Source organism: Hirundo rustica, chromosome 2, assembly GCF_015227805.2.
Source record: "Hirundo rustica isolate bHirRus1 chromosome 2, bHirRus1.pri.v3, whole genome shotgun sequence".
Taxonomy (NCBI): Eukaryota; Metazoa; Chordata; class Aves; order Passeriformes; family Hirundinidae; genus Hirundo; species Hirundo rustica.
In genome coordinates this window covers 38,010,123-38,029,890 of record NC_053451.1, presented here as the reverse complement: position 1 = coordinate 38,029,890, position 19,768 = coordinate 38,010,123, and the positions used below count along the sequence as shown (strand labels likewise).

General features: G+C 35.8%; 1 protein-coding gene across 3 annotated transcripts in view; it reads left to right on the top strand.

Annotated features, from left to right (window-relative positions):
- The window catches only part of SLC36A4 (solute carrier family 36 member 4), an 86,844-nt gene that overhangs the window by 38,653 nt on the left and 28,423 nt on the right, over nucleotides 1–19,768 (top strand). For all 3 annotated transcript variants that reach the window (XR_005699674.1, XM_040056968.2, XM_040056969.2), the window contains one exon: nucleotides 2,714–2,883. Coding sequence is in view for 2 of the 3 variants with exons in the window: in XM_040056968.2 (XP_039912902.1) it covers nucleotides 2,714–2,883 (170 nt within the window). In the remaining variant the exon portion in view is untranslated. The remainder of the gene's footprint in view (nucleotides 1–2,713; nucleotides 2,884–19,768) is intronic.

Here is a 19,768-nt window from a genome sequence, read left to right as displayed (position 1 = left end):
ACTCAGGGCACATATCCACAGTTAACAAAGTCATCTGTTCTTGTGTTACCCTGGAGAGTATCCCAGAGCATCAAGCAAAATGAGGAGAAGCATCTCAGTGGTGCGCTCAGGGATTGTGATGTACGATGCTGTTGCTGTGCAGGACTGGGTCTACCTGATACAGTACAGAGGGACAAATGGTTGCAATTAACTGGGCTAGAAAAACAAATTTCCAGTGAATCGCAGGACAGTATTTTGCTATTTGGTCCCAACATAAAAAGCCAGTAAGTTCCCAGTTTGAACTAGAGGAATTGCAAGGAGCAGAGGAAATTTTTTATAAGAAGACAATCAGGCAAGGTTGCCTGGAATGTAGCTAAGCAGTGAGACTTGGCTTATGTGTTTAATTCCAGCTGGACAATCCCTGTCTTAAAAATAAGTCTTTCCTGATAATGAAAATTAAATTTGAATTCTGCTGCTTTCTTAGTTTTATTTGATGTCCTCACAGATGAATTGACTGGAAGGCATACACGGACTCTAGACTGGTTAAGTTCTTAAGTTTAATTTAAATAGAGGACTGCTCATATTCTTAAAATATTCCTGCTAGGTTAGTGCTTTTGGATAAATGACTTGGTGCTGTTCTATTTTAGATGGTGTTTGGAAGTACAAATTGTCACTCAGCATAATATATTACTTAGAATATGTTGAAAAGGGACTTAAAGAGTAGTTTTCAGTATTTGCAGATGTAAATTATAGAAAATTCTGCTTTAGTACTTGGTAGTGTCCTTGATTTGGGTCCCATAGATTCATAAAATGGTTTGGGCTGGAGGGGACCTTTAAAGAGCGTCTGTTCCGATCCCCGTGCCATGAGCAGAGAAGTCTTTCACAAGACCAGGTTGCTCCAAGCTCCATCCAACCTGGCCACGAACATTCCTGGGATGGGGCATCCACAGCTTCACTACCCTCATTGTAAAAAATATCTTCTTTGTCCTTGTTTGGGTTCTTGTCTTCTTGAGGCTGAATATGAAGGTTCTTTCCACCATCTGTTCTTTGTTATGATGTGACAGTCCATGTGCAACTGTTCCCTTACTGTGAATCCCAAAGCTTCATGACCATACAAACATTAGTGTATTGAAGTTCAACAAGACTTCACATGGGACTAGCTCAAGTGAAAGCTTTTCATAATTATTGCTCTGTTTGGTCTAGCTGTGTTGTTCTGCAGGTTTTATTGTACTACTTACCAAGGTCTCTACCTTTAAAATGAGTATAATGAAATCTAAAATGTAGAATTGAAAAGAGGTTTAGCACATATGAATGATTTAGATTTTTATTAAAAGGTAGCCTAAGGAGTAATCTTTTTCTGATTGGAATATAATAACCCAAAATTACCTCAGTAATATAAAAAATATTTTTTTAATTTGCAAAGTTTTTAACCTCATAGAGCTGTAGAAAAATAGTGTTTTGGAGATGCTTACTTTGAACTATGGTGTGTTTAAAGTTTTGAATCCTGTTTTTGAATACCTTTTAGAAATCACTTTTGTAAAGGCTTGGGCCAATCTAAAGCCAGAGGGACAGAGGTGAATTCTGGGTAGCGGGTCAACTAAAATTTAACCAACTAAAATCTGTTTAAGCTTCTGGAATAAGGGCAGTCTTGCAGAGCTCTTGTTCCCTCTAAATTTCTAAAAGCTGCTCAGCGGTCAAAAAAATGTGTGTCACAAAAGCAGCAGCTTCTAAACTAGCTACACCATTGTTTCAGCATGTAAATTGATGTAATAATTTTTCTGTCCATTTGAATGTGCCTTTGGAGATTCCCTGAGTTGTGTACAGTGATGACCAAACCTTTGATACAGATAATTTAAGACCTATTAGTCAAAATGTATTTTTAGTTGATGCTTATTTTTCTTTGCTTCCTCATATCATACAATCATGGAAAGTGTGGTGGAAGAGAGCTGAGCTGTACAGATACAGTTTTTGCCACGCCATGCCATTTGGCCACAGGATAAGGGGCCAAAAGCACTCCTGGCTGGATTTTATTTACTAGTGCAGATACAGACTGTGATACTCGAAGAGAGAATGCATTAAGTGACCCCTGCCAGGCTTTGAGAGATGCAGAGATCAAGGTCCTATTTTTTCTTTCCCTACTCTTGCTGCTGTTTTTTATTTTCTTTGTTATGCATGTTGGCTTTACTTCAGTTGAACATGTTTTTACGGACTGAAGCAAAAAACAAGGTTTTCAGTACTTGGTCTGCTTGGCATCATCTTCTATTAAAACAGGTTTATGAGACCTATCCCCTTTCCCATTAGTGGACACACAACACCCCATAGCAAATGTACCAAGCCCTCATCCAAAATTTTCATAATAGAAAGAAAATCATACAAAGAGACTCATCATTTCTGTCAGTTTGCTGCAAGCAGTGACAAATGCTTGTAGTTAATGCAGCACAAATTAAAAATATATCCAAATTTAAAACTGTTGGAGGCATGGATAGCTCTTTGTCATTTGTTTACTGAGCCAGAAGTAGCAGTGGTAAGGATGTCTGCACTTTATTGGAAGATTTACTCTAACTGGCTTATTTTCTGCAATTTCTTAGGCAGTTAAAATATTATATTCATGTTTGCTGGGGAAAAAATATTTTCTCATGTATATATATGTATCACCTTAGGGCCATTGTCAAGCTAATTTTTTATGAACGATTTACAACTTACATACTAATATGACTGTAAATGTTTTCAACAGGTTGTATCAGTCTGTAAAAATTCTGTACTCCTTTGGGATTTTTGTGACGTATTCGATTCAGTTCTACGTCCCTGCAGAGATTCTCATTCCAGTTGTCACCTCCAGAGTGAGGCAGAAGTGGAAGTTACTCAGTGAGCTTGTGGCCAGAGCACTATTAGTCTGCTCAACCTGTAAGTATGTGCAGAGCATCCATTAAAAAACCTGCTATTACATTTTGTTGAGACCTGCTTATTTAAATATATGTTTTGTTGTTTATTTTTCCAGAGGCTAGCAAACCTGAAATTTTGTTTCAATACTTCACTACATTTTGACTTTTATAAAAAAGTGAAATTAATGTTGTATTTGTATTTTAACCACATTTGTTTTAGTAGGTGTGACCAATTATTTGACAACTGACAGAACGAGAGGACACAGTCTCAGGCTGCATCAAGGGAAATATAGGTTGGATATTAGGAAAACGTTTTTCACAGAAAAAGTGATAAAGTACTGGAAGAGTCTTCCTGGATGTGTTTAAAAAAAGATTGGATGTGGCACTTGATGCCATGATCTAGTTGAGGTGTTGGGGCATGGGTTGGACTCAGTGATCTTGGAGGTCTCTTCTAATGTAGAATTCCTGTGATTCTGTAATATCTTTTGCTGGTAGTACCCTAAAGCTGCCAACTGGAAAATAACCCTTTTCCAAATATATTTTTTTAAGTGAGACACACATTGCTGAGATTCATCAGCGTTTGTCAATGTGATCTTCAGTACATGCTTGTCATGGCAAAATTGTTTCTCTGTTTTGTTTATCTGAGGATTAAGCCTAAAGGTGTGCTGGGTCTGTATCCATAAAGTGGCATTGGCAAACATGGATGCCTGATCACAGAGTTCATGAAGTGCCGCTTACTTTAGGTGATAATGCTCCAAAGTAGTTTTGCATCTATGCCTTCACTTCCTGTTACTCCTGTTGGTTTTCTTGTTTGTCCCTTAGTCTTCCCATCCCTCTTACTGTGTCCCTGCTTTCTCACAGCTGGCTGGGATCTACTAGTAGAAGTCAGCAGAGCTGACTGAATGGTGAGTGTGGTCTCACCTAGGAACCAATACTCCTGAAGGTAATGAACGGTGGGGGAAGTTCAGCTTTGCCTTTACAGCTCCCAGCCAAAGTGCTCAATAATGTAGCAACCTTTTCTCAAAGACTTTATTAAAAAATTGTTTCTAGTACAAAGCTGGCTTCTTGACTTCATCATTTGTATTTAAATGAGCTGTTAATACCTTAAAACCAATCAAAACTGATAAATAAACAAAAAAGCGCTAAACCTTATGTTTTAGAAGAAAGTATTAATGAAAGAGAAGATATTTGCTTTATTGTTACCATTCCCTTGATGAATGCAGTAGCTAATGACCTGGATAACACCTAAGGATTGTTGTCATCGAAAACTTTAACACCCAATGAGACCTTATTAAGGTCAAGCCCGTTGAGATAAACAGTTTAATGTCAGTACAATTTAATTACTACAGTAAGCAAAGGGAAATACCATCAGTCTAATAAGTTGCTGCTCTGAAAATGTATCTGCTTCGTGAAATTAAAAAAAAAAATTCAAAAGAAAACCCAATTTTTTCTTGAATGATGAAGTATATATTTCCTGAAGCATCATATAGCCTGTGTCCTATTTCAAGTCATCAAGGCGTTAAGATTTTAAGACTGAGGATGGATGAGTAGCTCTTACAATACTTGAGAGATGTCTAGATCAAAAAGCTTCAAGGTTCAAAACACTTCTTAGTGTCTGTCCAGGACACTGAAAGGTCACCAGTAAGATCTCCAATCCTAACCACACCTTGCTGTCATGAGGCCGTCGACTTCTGTTCACTCTTGGTTGCCCTTTATGTGCCCCTTATCACCTGCCCTGGTAATGATACCACAATAGATTTGAAAAGCTAAAAATCTTGTAGATCCAAACTGTTGCTTACAGCCAAAGGCTTCAATGATTTATAGGTGAAAGATAGTTTAATGAATGTGTCTGATGAGAAGAGCCAGTGGTGAATTGGCTTATAGGCACATTTCCCTGACTGACTTGGGAAAATTATAAATGACTTAATCATATTCAGCCATAGGTTTTTTCTTAATTTTTTTCATTAACCTTTGTAATGTCTGGGTAATCTGAAAAGGGAAAACTGGAAAACAATCTCCAAGAAAAGAAAGTAGAAAAAGAAAAGAAAGGAAATTATATATGTATGATGTATGTATGTATGTATATGTATGTATATGCATATATGTGTCTATTTGAGTATGTTTATGTATTTATATACAGATACATACATACATATATATAAAAAAGATATATATACAAAAGATATAAATATCTAGCTATATATAGGTGTAACATTAGAATGCGGCATCTTTATGTCTTTGAAAAAAATATGTGTAGTAAAATTGTACTTAGTTTATGCCATTGCAACTCACCTGTGATATGAATCTCTAAAATGGAGCTGCTGAAGTGTTACAGGTGTTACTGGGATATTTGAGGACATTAAATTGTTTGCTGCAAGGCACAAAAAAGTAACATTAAAAGTTTGCTCTTAAAGGTTTGATATTTCCAGGCTGTTGCATGATATGTTGTATTATCTTAATGGCATTTGAGGTTTTTTCCAACTGGTTTCTACAACTTGTATGCATGCAGTAGCTGTAATACTTTTTCACCAACAATTGTGTACGCTCTCATGCTTACATTTACCTTCTGTTTATCATTATTCATTGAAGCACTGGTTTTAAACAGAATTAATTTAAATAGCATCACTTTTCACTTAGCTGCATTTTGTCTAACTTCAGAAAATGGTTCCCAAAATGATTCAGAAAGTGTTTTTTTTTTTAATAGAAAGTAAAAATCCAAAGCCTTTTAAATTGAATTTTAGAAATTAAATGGTTTTGATATCAGTGACGGAGTATGTTGTAATGTCTGGACCATTCAGAGGTCATATACTGGTTAGAGGGAATCTGCTTGCTTGAAAATAATTCTTTGAGAAGGGAAACTTCAGCTGTCCTGCTAGTAACACATTAGTTTTTTCAAGAGAAGACAGGAAAAATCACTTATTACTAATTCGTGGGTCTTTTGCATTACTCAAAAATTATGTCATTGTTTTATTGTTGGAGTATATGTGAAACTTTTTTTGGAAGAAGCAGACCCAGAAGTCTTTTTTTTTTTAATAATTTTTTCTGGTCTAAGGTTTGTTTTAAGTAAGGACTTGACAAATCATGGGGATGTAACGCACACCCAGAAGTTGTCTGTGTTGCTTAGGCCTTTTAATTACTTACTTGCTCACTTTTGGACGCTTAGCGTTGCAGGAGAATGATCATAAGAATCTTTTGCATTTTTGGATTTCCGTGTTCTGCTTCCTCTGCTTTTTTCTATTTCTTTTGCAAGAGACAAAGGTCTCTTCATCTTTGCTTGGATTTCACGGTATATGATGTAGCAAGTTGGAAGATCCCACCATACTTCATAAATCCTGACACAAATCATTGTTTTACAGACTCAGATGAGCACCCTCTACGCTGAGTGGAGGGGTGAGCTAAGCTTGTATTAAAGTCCAGCCTAGAGCTGGAGACTATGTTTGGTGGATGCTGAAAGGAGCTGGTTGTCTAGCTAGCTAGGCAGAAATGGGATTAAGAGTTGAACTAAGCATCACTGTGGTGGGCTAAGTTAGAAATTAGGAACAGAGGAAAATAGAAGGATTAGGACAAGAGTCCCCACGGGATTTGAAAAGCACTAGAAGAGATATGCAGGTGTAATTTCATGTGGCTGCTGCCTTGGTATTTGTGATATTTGAATGCCAGATAACCTCAGTCCTTTGAAATATTGGTCAGGATGGAATTTTTATAATGTTGAAAGTATTTACCCCAATTTTACATATTTAAAACAGATGTCACAAATGCAGTTTGGATCGTGTTTGCTGCATCTGCTTGGGTGAAGTTTGGGCATCATGCCCCAGGTTCAGCCCTCAGGCAAGCCTGTTACACGATAGGATTGTATGTCCAACACATTAGGATTAATTGGTAAAGTGTGAAGCTTTTTTACTTTACTTCTGAAGGAACTGGACCATCCTGGATGAATTTTTAAGCTATCAATTTAATACTCTTATGTAGAAAGCTGTAAGTTTTATCTTTCCAGAGGTCAATTTGTCTGGGAGAACAAGAAAAAAACCCTTTTTACTCAAATCAGTTCTGTTGCGCTCATCGCTTGAAATAAACTGCTGTTACATCATGAGTGTTCTTTACTCTCTCTTGCTTACTTGGTACTGAGATCATGGTGATTCTGGGAGGGGAGAATTTGGAGAGGTTTTGTTCAGCTTAAGCAATTAATTCTCCCATATTAACAGTTTCAAAATATGCTGAGAACTTGGAGACTGAGAGAAGATCTGCCACTGACATTAGTCAGTGTTGATGCTAAATGGCCTTGGACATATTCATTTCTGATGCCTCACAGTGGGAGTTGTGGTAAAAAATTTAGGATGGGTAAGAATATAAATTTCCACTATAATGAAAAATGTAAATATCTCGCTGTCTAGCAAAGGCCTCCTCATGTCTTTTGACTGAAAGACCCTGAAATTAAATCTGCTTGCTGGATGTGTTGGAAGAAGTATGGGAAAAAAATAAGTAGTATTGAGAAAATATTTTATCTGAAAACGTGGCAGCAAATCCTTGAAGAACTAAGGGAATAAAATAGAAAAGAACAATTCTAGCATTACTTTCATTTTTAAAGAGTAAGTTGTGTTTGATTTATTAAAGATAGTAGTGAAAGGATTATTTTTGGTGTGAATTGGTAATAGCTGCTTAAGAATATCAGCAAATATAATGGTGAAAACTGGAGTTGAGCATTAATAGTATCTTTCATCCACACAAGAAGTTTAGAATATTATTTTTTAATAGCTTAATTTAGGGCTGTGTTCCTGCAGCCGTGGTTCTCCTGTTAAAAGGAAAAATAAGAAATACAGCATTTCCATGTGGTTGTGGATGTGGATGTGGATGTGGAGATATCACTTGAATTGTCAGCTGTTTTGATTATTACCTTGAAATGAAAGAAATTTAATTGAAGGGCTGATCCAGCTGAGCGTGAACAGAGCTGTTACTGAGCTGCTTGCCGTTAAATCTGAGCTTAGTGTGTAATTTTACCAAGAGGAGAATAAATACATTATTTGGTTGAGCTTATCAGTTACATTCTCTAAATATTTCCCTATTTTAACTGTGCCTGGTTTTAGGACGTAACAGTTCTTCATGCTGAATAATTAGACACAAGATAAAATTATGTTTGCCAGGTGTCTTACAGTGGTTTTTGACACTGTGCCAGTAAAATACTTGCTTAGAGTAGCTTCAGGAGAGGTAACATGAAGGAGTTTTAAGATCTAATAGATCTTAATGCATACTCTTAGGATAAAATGATGATCATTTATATTGAAGAAGCATATATATCAGGTATTAGACATAGATTTTTGTTTAAATACGAGGTTTTTCATTTTGGAGAGTAGTATTAATGACAGAAAGGTGGAATAGTGAAATTAGTGATTTAAGAAAATTCCAGATGATGTATAAAATATTTGTGTTGACTGCTAACAGGTCCATCAAAGTGGGCTTTAACACAAAATAATTGTTTATGAATTGTCAAAGGAATAAAATAATATTTGATTAATTCAGTTAATTTTCCCCCACTGTGTATTGGGGTTTTATCTGGGGCTTTTTTGGATATGGGTAGCTGGTAAGCATAATTCTTGCTTCCAAGGAGAAGACCCTGTACTTTGGTTTTAAGTTGAGAGATGATTATTGAGTGTTTTTTTGACATATTCGTGGGCATGAAAAATTGATATGCGAAATCAGATTTTTTCAGCCTTTTTGAGTATCTTTGCAAGAAAAATAAATGTCTTAATTTCAGGGTTAATATATCCTGATTATGAGTCCTTTCTATTGATGTGTTGTTATGAATTGTCTTATGAGTTGCCATTGGTGTAGGCATCAATTTATGGACATACAGTAACTTATGTTCTTTTTAACTGTGCAAATATGAAAACTTTTTAATATATGGATGCCAAATCTCTGTGGTTTATGATTAACGGCTAAATGTTATGGTTTATTTGACTGGTGCTAGAAGTGTTTCTTACTGATCATTGTTCTAGAGACATTTATGTGTAAATACATTTTTCAGAGAGAGCCCTAGGGACTTCCAGAATGGTCTAATGTTAGTATTCATCAATGCAAAATTTTATTAAAAGCCATATATAGAAAGTTCAGGGTGTAAAGTAAATTCCTGAAAAGCCAAAACAAGTCCTGTTTTATCTGTTCGAGGTGTTTTTTAATTACTGTGGTGTATGTTGGACTTCTTCTGTTCAAATGTTAGGATTCTGAATAATTTTTTTATTTTGTACTTCAGATTTTGGAGTACAGTTCTTTTCCAAAAAAAATTTATGGGAAAGAAAGAAAGTTATGGGGTTGAATATTGGGCACTGGATATATTCAAGAACTGTCTGGACACAATTCTGTGCCATGTGCCCTGGGATGGCCCTGCTTGAGCAGGGAGGTTGGACCAGATGACCCACTGTGGTCCATTCCAACCTTATCCATTCTGTGACTCTGGTTCTGTGATTTGTGATTGAAGTGAAAAATAGAAAATTTTGAAAGATTTGTAATAAGAAAATTAAAAAGTAATTTAGGACTTGTCATGAAATTCACTTGGTTTTTGTTCTGAGACGTTTGTTCCTTAATTTACAAAACAAATGAAGAACAATTAGTGTAGCAATTCATTCGTGTATTCTGAAGCAGTTGATCATATTCTGGGGCAATAATTATTTTAATTCTTAAATTACTTGCATTAACTTTTTAATTATTAATATTTTTACAAAACAATTTGTGATTTCTTTTTGAAGTCTCCTTTGTAAATTGTATTCACTTGTGGTGAAGTGCACGTAGAAGATTCCTAATACTATTTACAGTGTAAGCGTACCTGTCAGTCGCTGCTCTGGAGATCTGAGGTCACGCCTGGCATAAATTGCCAAGTGCTACATGCGTTAAGGCTTGTCTAATGTAGCACGGAGAACTCTGTTCTCTGCACCTCTACAGCTGCAGTGGTTATCCAAGCTAGACTCCAAGAGGAGAGGAACAGGTGCTTGGAAGGGCACAGTTTGTCTGATCTGGTTTACATATTTACTTCTGGACAAATTGAACTGGACCACCGAAGTGCTTACTCTCTCTTTAGCATGTTTGAAGGAATATAGGGGAGAAATATATCCAGCATTTGGTGTGATGAATCCTTCTCAGGAAGAGTGAGAAGTGATGCTGAATATCATGCTCAGTTGCCTGCAGTTAACTCCTATTTTCCCTTTCTAACAATACTTTTAAAACTAACCAAGCCTGCTTTTCTTTTTTAGTTCCACTCTATATATTTTCCATCTGTGTGCTTACAAATATACTAAAGTGGTGGTGTGAAAATTCTTTGTCCAAATTACAAATATATATACTTTTTTCTTCAGCTCATAGAAAGTGAACTTTATTTGTAATATTTCAATAATTCATGAATTTGTGTTTCTCCATTATTTTAGCCCATTATATTTCTATACATGAACTGACTTAGAAGAGAAGGTCATTTTTCAGGTTTCTTCTTAAATGTCATACACGAGCCAGTGATTTCCTGTCATGCTTACTGAGTGGAGCAGCTATTTTTGTATGAACCCCTTATGCATTTTACATCTATTCAATGCTTCATAGGCTTGAAATTTCCTTTATGATCCAGAGTTTCCTAAGGGGAAAGTAAAGGATTCAGCAGATGGAAAAACATTGGTTTCTTAGTGCACAGTTAAGAGGAAATAGATAACCGTGCTTGGTATTTTAAAAAACTCTCCTACTTTTTCCAGAACATTGGCATATGTCTTCCTTCCTCCCTTTTGATGTGCAACAACACAGAATTGAAACGTGTATTGAGTACATGGACAAACCAAAAATAATAGTGAGCTGTGCTTTACTTAGTTGGTTAATCTGAGTTGAGTAGTGTTGAATATTGATTTGTATGTTTTCATTGATAAGGTCTCTCAGTGTAGATGTTGTGGTAATGAGGAACATTAATTTACTGCTACAGAAAGTCTAAGGAACTTGTAGTACAAATGACATCCCATTCACTTTTAAATCCTTTTGTTTCCAACATCATGTTCAAAGATTCAGTAGTTTGTTCCTTCCTGTTGTATCCTGCAAACCTTATAGATTTTTTTTTTTTTTTTTTTAACCTGGAAGTTTTCCTAGCGCTGACTTGCACTGTATCCCCAAACCTTTGTCCTGGCACAAACAGAAAAGCTGTTTTCTAGAGTTTAGGAGATGGGGGGAGAAAGAGGAATACCTTTACAGTATATTTTCATGATGTGAGTCAAATTAACATGCTTACAGATGTAGAATATCTTCTCTCTTGTCTTTGCTTTTCTTTATCCCACCACAGCACGTAATTCCATATTCTTCATCATGCTAGCTCTAGCATTCAGTCAGAATAGAGCAGATTGGCTTCACTAATCCAACCCCCCTGTTCTCTGTTTAACTATTTTGTGTATTTTTTTCATTCAGCAAGCAATGGAATAATGTTTTGACGTGCAGTAATGCTCACTGATAAAGCTCTTCTGTTGTCACAATAATGTTGTTTTGAGGTCAAAAAACCCCTGTCTTGTTCATTGAGGTTGAATGATGTTCTTATTTGATATGGGGTTGTTGTGGTAACGTTATCTCAACTATAGTTCTTCCTTCAGTAGAAGATAGCCTAAATCATGTTGCTGTCCTACTAAACTGGTGTGAACCTCCTTACTGAAGACTCCTTGGTTCAAAGTCAAGTCTCCAAAGGAATTACGTGTATACAATTGTTCCATCAACATTTTCCCCCACAAGTGACTCTGTCTTTGCTGGAGTAAGATCAGATGCCCTATTTTTGGTCTTCTTGCTTTTTTACTCCCCGCACTGGTGCCTCACCGTTATCTTGCTGGCTGCATCTTCTGTGACTTTTCATATTTCAACCTCCCATTTTTTGCCCCTTTTTTTTTTTTTTTTTTTTTTTTTTTCTGTAAAGCCACTCACTCTCCTGTTCTGTGTTTCTCCACTACTTATTCAGTGACTGTAAACTTTATATTTTGTAACTTTGCTGCGTTTATTTTTCCATTTTTATTTCTATGCCTTTCCTTTTATTTTATGCTTTAATTGTTGGACAGAATTAATCTGTGATATCAGACAAGAAGCCAGAGGATTATAAGTATAAATGCATCAAATGAACCATTATTGGTATGTGACAAGTAATCAACTTGACATGATGTATTCCAGATCTAAAGCCTAAATGGTGAAGGAAGCTGCAATTATGTGGTTTATGTTTACTTTAATTATCCCTCTTGGATAGGTACACACTATATTTCTTGCTGGAAGGCAAGAGGATCGCAAATGCTTGCTGCAAAGTGCACCACTGAGAATATGGCAGGAGTTTAATTTTAAGACCTGATACTTAAGCATATAGACTAGCCTAGAAGAATTTACTGTTCATTTAAATGTACATCCTAAGGGTATGTGGAGTGTGATTTAACATTTTGATCCTGTTTCAAGGTGGCCATCTAGAAGTTACTTATTTTGTGGAAGTGTCCAGTAGGATTAGGATGCAGCTCAGAGACGTGAAAGACTTTTGATTATAGAAGCACAGATTCTAGATTTATTACTTTTGGAGAAAAGGGTTAGTAATTTTGAACTTCATGGTGTTAATTAAGTCCTGTCTGTACAGTTGGCTAATTTTTAACAAAGTCAAGTCAAAATAATACTTAATGAGCTAGAAAGAAATTGCAAGGCATTTAGCTGAGGTTAAGGAAAGGTTAAAGTATCATGAATGAAAACTAAAAATATTCTTTTTTATGGCTCTGTTGAATTATAGAATACCTAAGATATAATTATTATTCATCTTCGTGCCAAATAAACTATGGAGCAGTGATAAATTAACCTGCCTTCTGAGGATATAAAAGTCTGCTGTGGAATTATGTGGAGAATCATGTGGAATTATTGTGGAGAAACTGAATTATTTGGCAGCGTTAACATTTATTCAGTAGGAGAAAAGTAAACAGACTCCTTTATGTTTTGGGTTATCCCAGGTACATTTCCATGAGTCACTGTTGTAGAAATGACTCTTCATATCTTTTTTTAATTGCTGGAAGGAACTACTGACCCTTGTAACTCTGGTGGTGTCTGCTTCAAAGCTGAGAAAAGTACCTTAAGTGGTTGGGCATATCCATCTTGATTGTAAAGATGAATCCAGTAAGTTACTATCTTTGCTCTTTTATCTGTGTATTTAAAATTTGCCTTTTTCTGTGTTGCATTTACCAAGCTACAGCTTTTAGATGCCATTCTTCTGTCTGCTAGGTTTAAGGATCCTTTCTTATTTTGTTCCGTATGTTAATACAAGCAGGCCATAATAAACTTGCAGTTGGTGAACTCTTTCATAAACTAAAAATACTGATGTTAGGAGGCGTTTTCCAATACTTCATGTTTAAGATAGTTTTTTTATAGCTGGTAAAAAAGAATGCTAATATTTGTACAATCTCTTTCACATCTGTTTGTGTTGGAAGGGACCTTAACGATCATTCAGTTCCAGCCTCCTTGCAATGAGCAGAGACATCTTACACTTGACCAGGTTGCTCAAAGTTCTCTCCAGCCTGACTTTGAACACTTCCAGAGATGGGGCATTGACAGCTTCTCTGGGCAACTTCTTCCAGTGCTTCACTACCCTCTTGAAGAATTTTCTTCCTAATATCTAATCTAAATCTACCTTGTTTTAGTTGAAAACCATTACCACTTGTTCTATCCCTCCAGGCACTTGAGAAGTCCCTGTCCAGCTTTCTTGTAAGCCCCTTTTAGGTACTGGAAGCTGCTATATCTCTCTTCTCTTATGCCTCAAGGGGAAAGTAGTTTAAATTGTGCTTACAATAGTGCTGGGCTTAGAAGTACACATTAAAATTTGGGAAGGGCTCTTGGAGTCATTTCCCAGAGATTTCTGAAATTGTGAACTCAGTATCCGCTGGCAACAAAAAGGACAGTGAAATTGTCCAAAAGCAAGACAAAGGGCATCGTTTTACTGTCATATAAATCTTGGCTTTCTATGGTTTAAGTGTCAGTGCAGTTCTGGGCTCAGTATTTTGACAAGGACATACTGGAGTGAGAGGGAGTATGTGGAGAAAAAGAAGTGTTCTCTGACTTCAGCCCACATTCAGTGCTGGGGGAGTCAGTTTCTTATTAACACATGCTGGTAAATATCTATGTCTTTAAAAGCCATTCCTTGCCAAAAGGAAAAAAATATATATATCTGATAGTTCAATGCAAAAATAAATAATACAGTAGCTATTTTCCCATATTACTCTTACAATTTTCATTGGCAATTGTCAGAGGAGTAAGAAGATAACTTATTATTTTCATTTACTTTTTCATTCTGTGCATAGTTGTTGTGTTCTGTTTTTTATTCAGTAGGCGATTGAACCCCAAGGAAAAGAACAGCTTAATTATTAAATGGTGTATATGCATAACTTAGAGTGCTCTGCTCTTGCCATGAGAGAGCTGGAATGGCAATAATCACAATAAAAATAAACACACAAATTATTCTGAGCAATTGTTTTAGCTCAAATAACTGTCATTCTATATAACATAAAATTACAGGGGGTAAGCACAATATAAATAATTGCTATGATTAAATACAAACAAAGTGCTTGATAGCAAAATATAAAGTAAGAATACAGTCTTACTGATTTGGCTACCAAAGTGCAGAGTAACATTTTGAATTCACCAAAGATAATGAGTCTTCAACTAGTTTGCAACAAAGGACTGTGTATAATAAAAAGCATGAGAAGTTTTCTCAGAAGGATCTTAGGTCCTGTGGTTCTTGATTTTCCAACTTAAATCTAAAAGCCATGAACCTAGAACAAGTTCAAAATCAATTCTCAATGCTGAATATTTCCCCTCTCACTTGCCAGTATATGGTACATAATATCAAGTTACATCCTTAGGCAGGCAAGGTTTAGTTTCTACTTGTTACTGAAGGTTCTTTTTTAGATAAAAGAGAACAAAGAGAAGTTTTGGCAAACTTTTTTTGTAACTTATTTATTCAGCTCTGTCACTTGGAATAGCTACGCTTTGCAAATAAAGATCCTATAAAACCTGATAGGGTTATTTTCAGGATAGTTCATCTAAGGCTGGTTTTCTGTGTGTTGTGTTTGCAAACAGTAGGCATGCTGAACCTCCCTTGAAGCTTTAGAGAAGACTGGAGGAGTTTCAATGCAGGATATCATTAATACTTGCTGTTCTGTGTTTTGGAAAGGCTTAGCGTTTCCATAAAGCTGCCTCCTGGCTTATGTACAGCTATAAAGTTCTCCCACAAGCTGAGAATCAAAATAATTTTCTCTAATAATATCACAGAAATAAATTGCAAAATGCATTATGCAACAAAATGGACTATTATGTCTCTTCAGATGTATGCCTGTGTATTTCTTATGCAGACCACAAAACATTAGAGAGGGAAAATTTATGAAGCAGACCCTAACCGCTCTGGTGTAAAGTCAGGTTCATTGAGTCTCACGCAGCAGTAGAGGGCAGTTGGTGAGCATTCCTTATACTATAGGCTATAATGTATGGAATAAGACTAGAAATCACTAAAATAATAGCTGGGATCAAAAAACATGCATAATAGCTAAAGTCCTACTTAGCCTTTTTCTCTGTCTGGTGGTGAGTCGCACATCAGCTTTTCAGGCACTAAAACACCAAGGCACTTTCTGTATTTCTCTTCCAGTAAATGTATTTCTCCTACCTGCAGACCACTTTTCTGAGACTTGTTTAAAATATCTTTTGTATTTATATTAATAAATTTCAAGAAAACCACTTGCTAGATGCCTCTAACAATATTTTTATCTGACACAGGAAAATTTGGATGGTGCATGTACTAATGTTGTGTATGTATAAAAGAGAAGAAAAGTAAAGTTGGATAGTAGGGAGTAAAGACATCAAAGATCTTTGAAGTCATGAACAAAACCCCATGTAATTTCAGTTTCATCACTGTCATCCGAAAGAATCACCCATAGCATTTCTTTTTTTCAACAAAAGACAATTTAGCATACATCTCTCTTTCCACAATATTTGTAGTAGTTGAAAATGCATTAATGGATATTGGGCAGTGGGGACTTGACTGGATATTATAAGTTAAAGAAAAAATCATAAATAGTAGAATACTGGCACAAACAAGTTAATACTGTATTTTACTAACTGAGGGAGTTGTAACTTAGTTCTTTGAGAAATTACTAGCTATTGGGCATGTAGATGATGCAGGAAATATTTTGAGGAGAATCGGCTGAGAAGTTAATCTTCTGCTTCTTTAGTCTTCACAATTCAGAGTGCAGCTCTGTTGCCAACCAGTGGCTGGTAACAGAGCTTCTGCAAAGGTGATATAGGAAGTTAAAATGAAATTCTAAAATTGACTTTAAAAAATCTGCAAGTAACAGAGTCTTGATGCTTATGGACAGAGTCAATAAAATATATACCTTGCTAGTGTCAATTCCTTGGCTGAATCAGGAAAGTCATGATACTGTGTTTCTCACTGATGCACTTCAGGTACCAATGAAATTAGAGGACCTTGAAGAGTCTTTGTAGAAGCCAGTGGTTGACAGTATTACCAAAGAGGGATAGTGCATATTTTGGAAAGTTGGATAATGCTCAAGGTGTTAGTACCTGCTTCGAGAATCACTTCACTCTTCTTTGTTTGTGAAAGCGTAAATCCTGCATGGGATACTGAACATTAGGAAAGTATTACCTGGGTTTTGATGCAATTCACTGGCCACAGGAAATGAAAAGATAAGAATTATCTGTTGCCATTCTTTTTCTGCATGAAAACACTTGCTCTTTTAAAAATAGCTTTTATACTTTTGTTGTCCTCTATTTGGAACTCATGCTGTGATCTTTGATATTGCCTATTAAAAATTTCAACTGGCTACTTGCATGTGTTGAGAGGGCCTGAGAGAGACTGTGCTTGTATGTCCTTTCAAGGACTCTTTTATTACTAATTTCTTAGTTCCTTTTGCCATTTTCTCATCACAAAGTTCATTTGTTTGGAATCCCTACACTGTGCAGCAGTATTAAATATTTAATTTCTTTCATGTGCATAGAACCATGGAAAATTGGGGTTTCACAGAAATGAAATAGTTTCCTAAGGTAAAATTTCCTAATATAAAAATTCAATGTTTTTGAAAATACTCTGTCATAAGAACTGTTAAAATAAAGCATAGGAAAAAGTAATTTTGAAGGAGAAAAACTTTTAATATTTGTAAGTATTTCACTTGCAGGAATATTAACTGAATTATTGGTAATAATAACAATGCAATTTGAGAGCATAAAAATTTATAAAACTGAACATAATTATCAGCTTTTATATATGAACAATTCTTCCATCCTTAGTACCAGTAAGTTTATAAAACAAAACTTGTGCTTATCTCCATTTTGATACAAGTTGTTCTGTGCTGATTTACTCCTTCATTGGAGTACTTTTGAACATGGTATACCATTTAAATTTTGGAGTAAAGGAATTGATTAGAATGTTTAAGCTTTTGTTTATAGATGAATGTGAACTTTTTGAGGTTGATAATTTCATTATCTAGTTAGTTGCTTTTTGAACCCTAAAGTTGCCCTAGAATCTTGAGACTTGTTCAAAGACCAGTGAGTTACTTAAAATGTAATTTAGTTTGACCTTAAATTGTATGTACAGTGAAGTAATTTACTACAGCTCGTGATTTAGAATTGAATTTCTTAAATGGCAGCTTTTCCAAATAACAATGCCAGCTAATTGAGTACATAATTGTAGTTCCCTTAATTTCATAATTCCATAGCCTTTTCAGAGGGTTGCAATTTGGTTTTCATCACAGCTTTTTTAATCAGTGTAGAACTGTAATGGTACAAACTATGATGCAAAGGAGCGAGATGTTATTTGCTCTCCAGTGGTGGGTGTTGGTATTGGCTGCAGCACCACTGCAGAGAGCTGCAGAGTAGGTGATGTGTCTGCCTGACTTCTAACTCAGTGAGGAGGAATGATGGCAAAGCTTAAAACAATCCACTGGGGATCTGGGAGTTTCTGGAGCTCGTGCAGGAAAGGCATGTTTTGCTAGGAAAGGTTACACATGGAGAAGAAAGGCCAAACAGCCGAATGGCAGGAGAAAGATGATACTGTTGTTTTTTCCTGGAGACTGTTTACCTTCAGGAATGAGAGAGTGCTGATGGTGCTGGAAATGTTTCTTTCTGATGCCAAGGAAGTTCCAATCAACAACATTCACACAGATTGAGAGATTAGAGCAGTTTGATATAGCTGTTAGTAGTTTATGTGCTAAGCTGATCAATGCGTGCACTGATTATCTCAGATGAATTTAGCTTCTTTAGAGGTTCGAATCTTTCATTGCTCTGAACAAAAATTGATTTTTGTGTGTGCTTCTACATTCCAAATTTTAATTGCATTGTCTCCTATGTTTATTTGGAAATTAAGAGACAAATTGCACAATCTGTTTCTGTGTTGTACTTACGCTTTTGGGAGAAAACAAATTCGGACCTTTAATTTTGCAACTGGATATCTCATTTAGAATTGTAGCAGTCAGGATCTGAGATTTCCATAAGCAGAAAACAAATATTCTACAGCAGTGTAAATGGTGGTTAAACTTCTGTGATCTTTTCCAATAACTTGTTTACAGACATAGGCAATAGTTCTCATCCTAAAAGGCAGCAGAGAATTCAAAACCAAGCAAAACTTTTCTCTTTAACGGTATTTGAATTGATTTTTCAATTGCTCATGTTGGGAATGTGATTGGATTTTCTTTCCAAAGCATATAAAGCAGAAGCTTTCTGTTATCAGAGCTATCAAGTCCCATCCATTTCAGGATTTTCATAGGGTATATATGGTGGTTTTCATCCTGGATTTTGAAATGTCAAGCACTGCTGTAGTGTTGTACTAAAGACACTCCATGTATTTCTAGGGAATGGCTCTCAACTTTATGGTACTCCACAGTATTGTTTGCATCTCCATCTTTTTAGTGTGGCGATTTGCTCTCTCCTGAAGTTTGTATGTAAGTGGTGTGGTACTTCCATAGTCCAGGACATGGGAGAATATATTTTTTTAAATAAGGAGATAATTTTTTTGTAAAAAGTATATTTCAGTATAAAATGCAGAGTCCTGTTAAAGACAGTGCCTTCACAGTACTGAAATGAAGGCAGAGATCTTGACTAGGATCTCTAACACTGCACATTGCTGGCAGTGGCAGACATGATGCAGCATCTCAATTAAGTATAGTTTAATTACCCTGCTATATAATCAGGTAGTAATTCTGTCTTATGGATCAAATTGCAATTATCTCTCCAGTTCCATTTCATTCCAGTGACCTTCATGTGAGAAAGCTGAAAACTATAATGCAGCTGTAGAGATTTTCCATTCTATAAATGCTGATGCTTATCAATATGTAGTTTAAAACCCCCTTAAATAACTGAAAACTTTAATTAGATGGTAAGTAAAAGAAAAATAAAAATCTCCCTAGCCATTGACCCATCCCAAGCCAGTGAACTGAGTGAAGTGTTTGGGACTGAGCCATCATGTGTGTGGTTTTTATTGATCGTGAAGGATAAGATGGGTGAACAAATTTGGGATCTGTAGCAGTTTCCTGCAAACGAATGGGAAAAGATGAATCATTGTTTTAGAGAAGTTAAAGACAGTCATGGTTATGAAGGGACATGAGATGCAGTGTATGTGAGATGGTATGTCAGAAAGAAAAATGCTTAACAGCTACAAGAGGAGGTGTGGAAGTGGATTAGTAGAAATGACAAAATGCTGTTGATCCATATCAAATAATCTGATGGTTTCTTCTGAAATTTGCAGTATTGTTACTTTGTTAAAGAAACATAATGTATATTAACACTGAAGTTCTGTGATCAACATCTTCTTTATTGTGATGCAATAGCAGAGCGCATAGGAATACATATGTTTGGCTAAAATCTCAATTACAACTTTTTCCTAAATTTGTTATTTGGGTTTT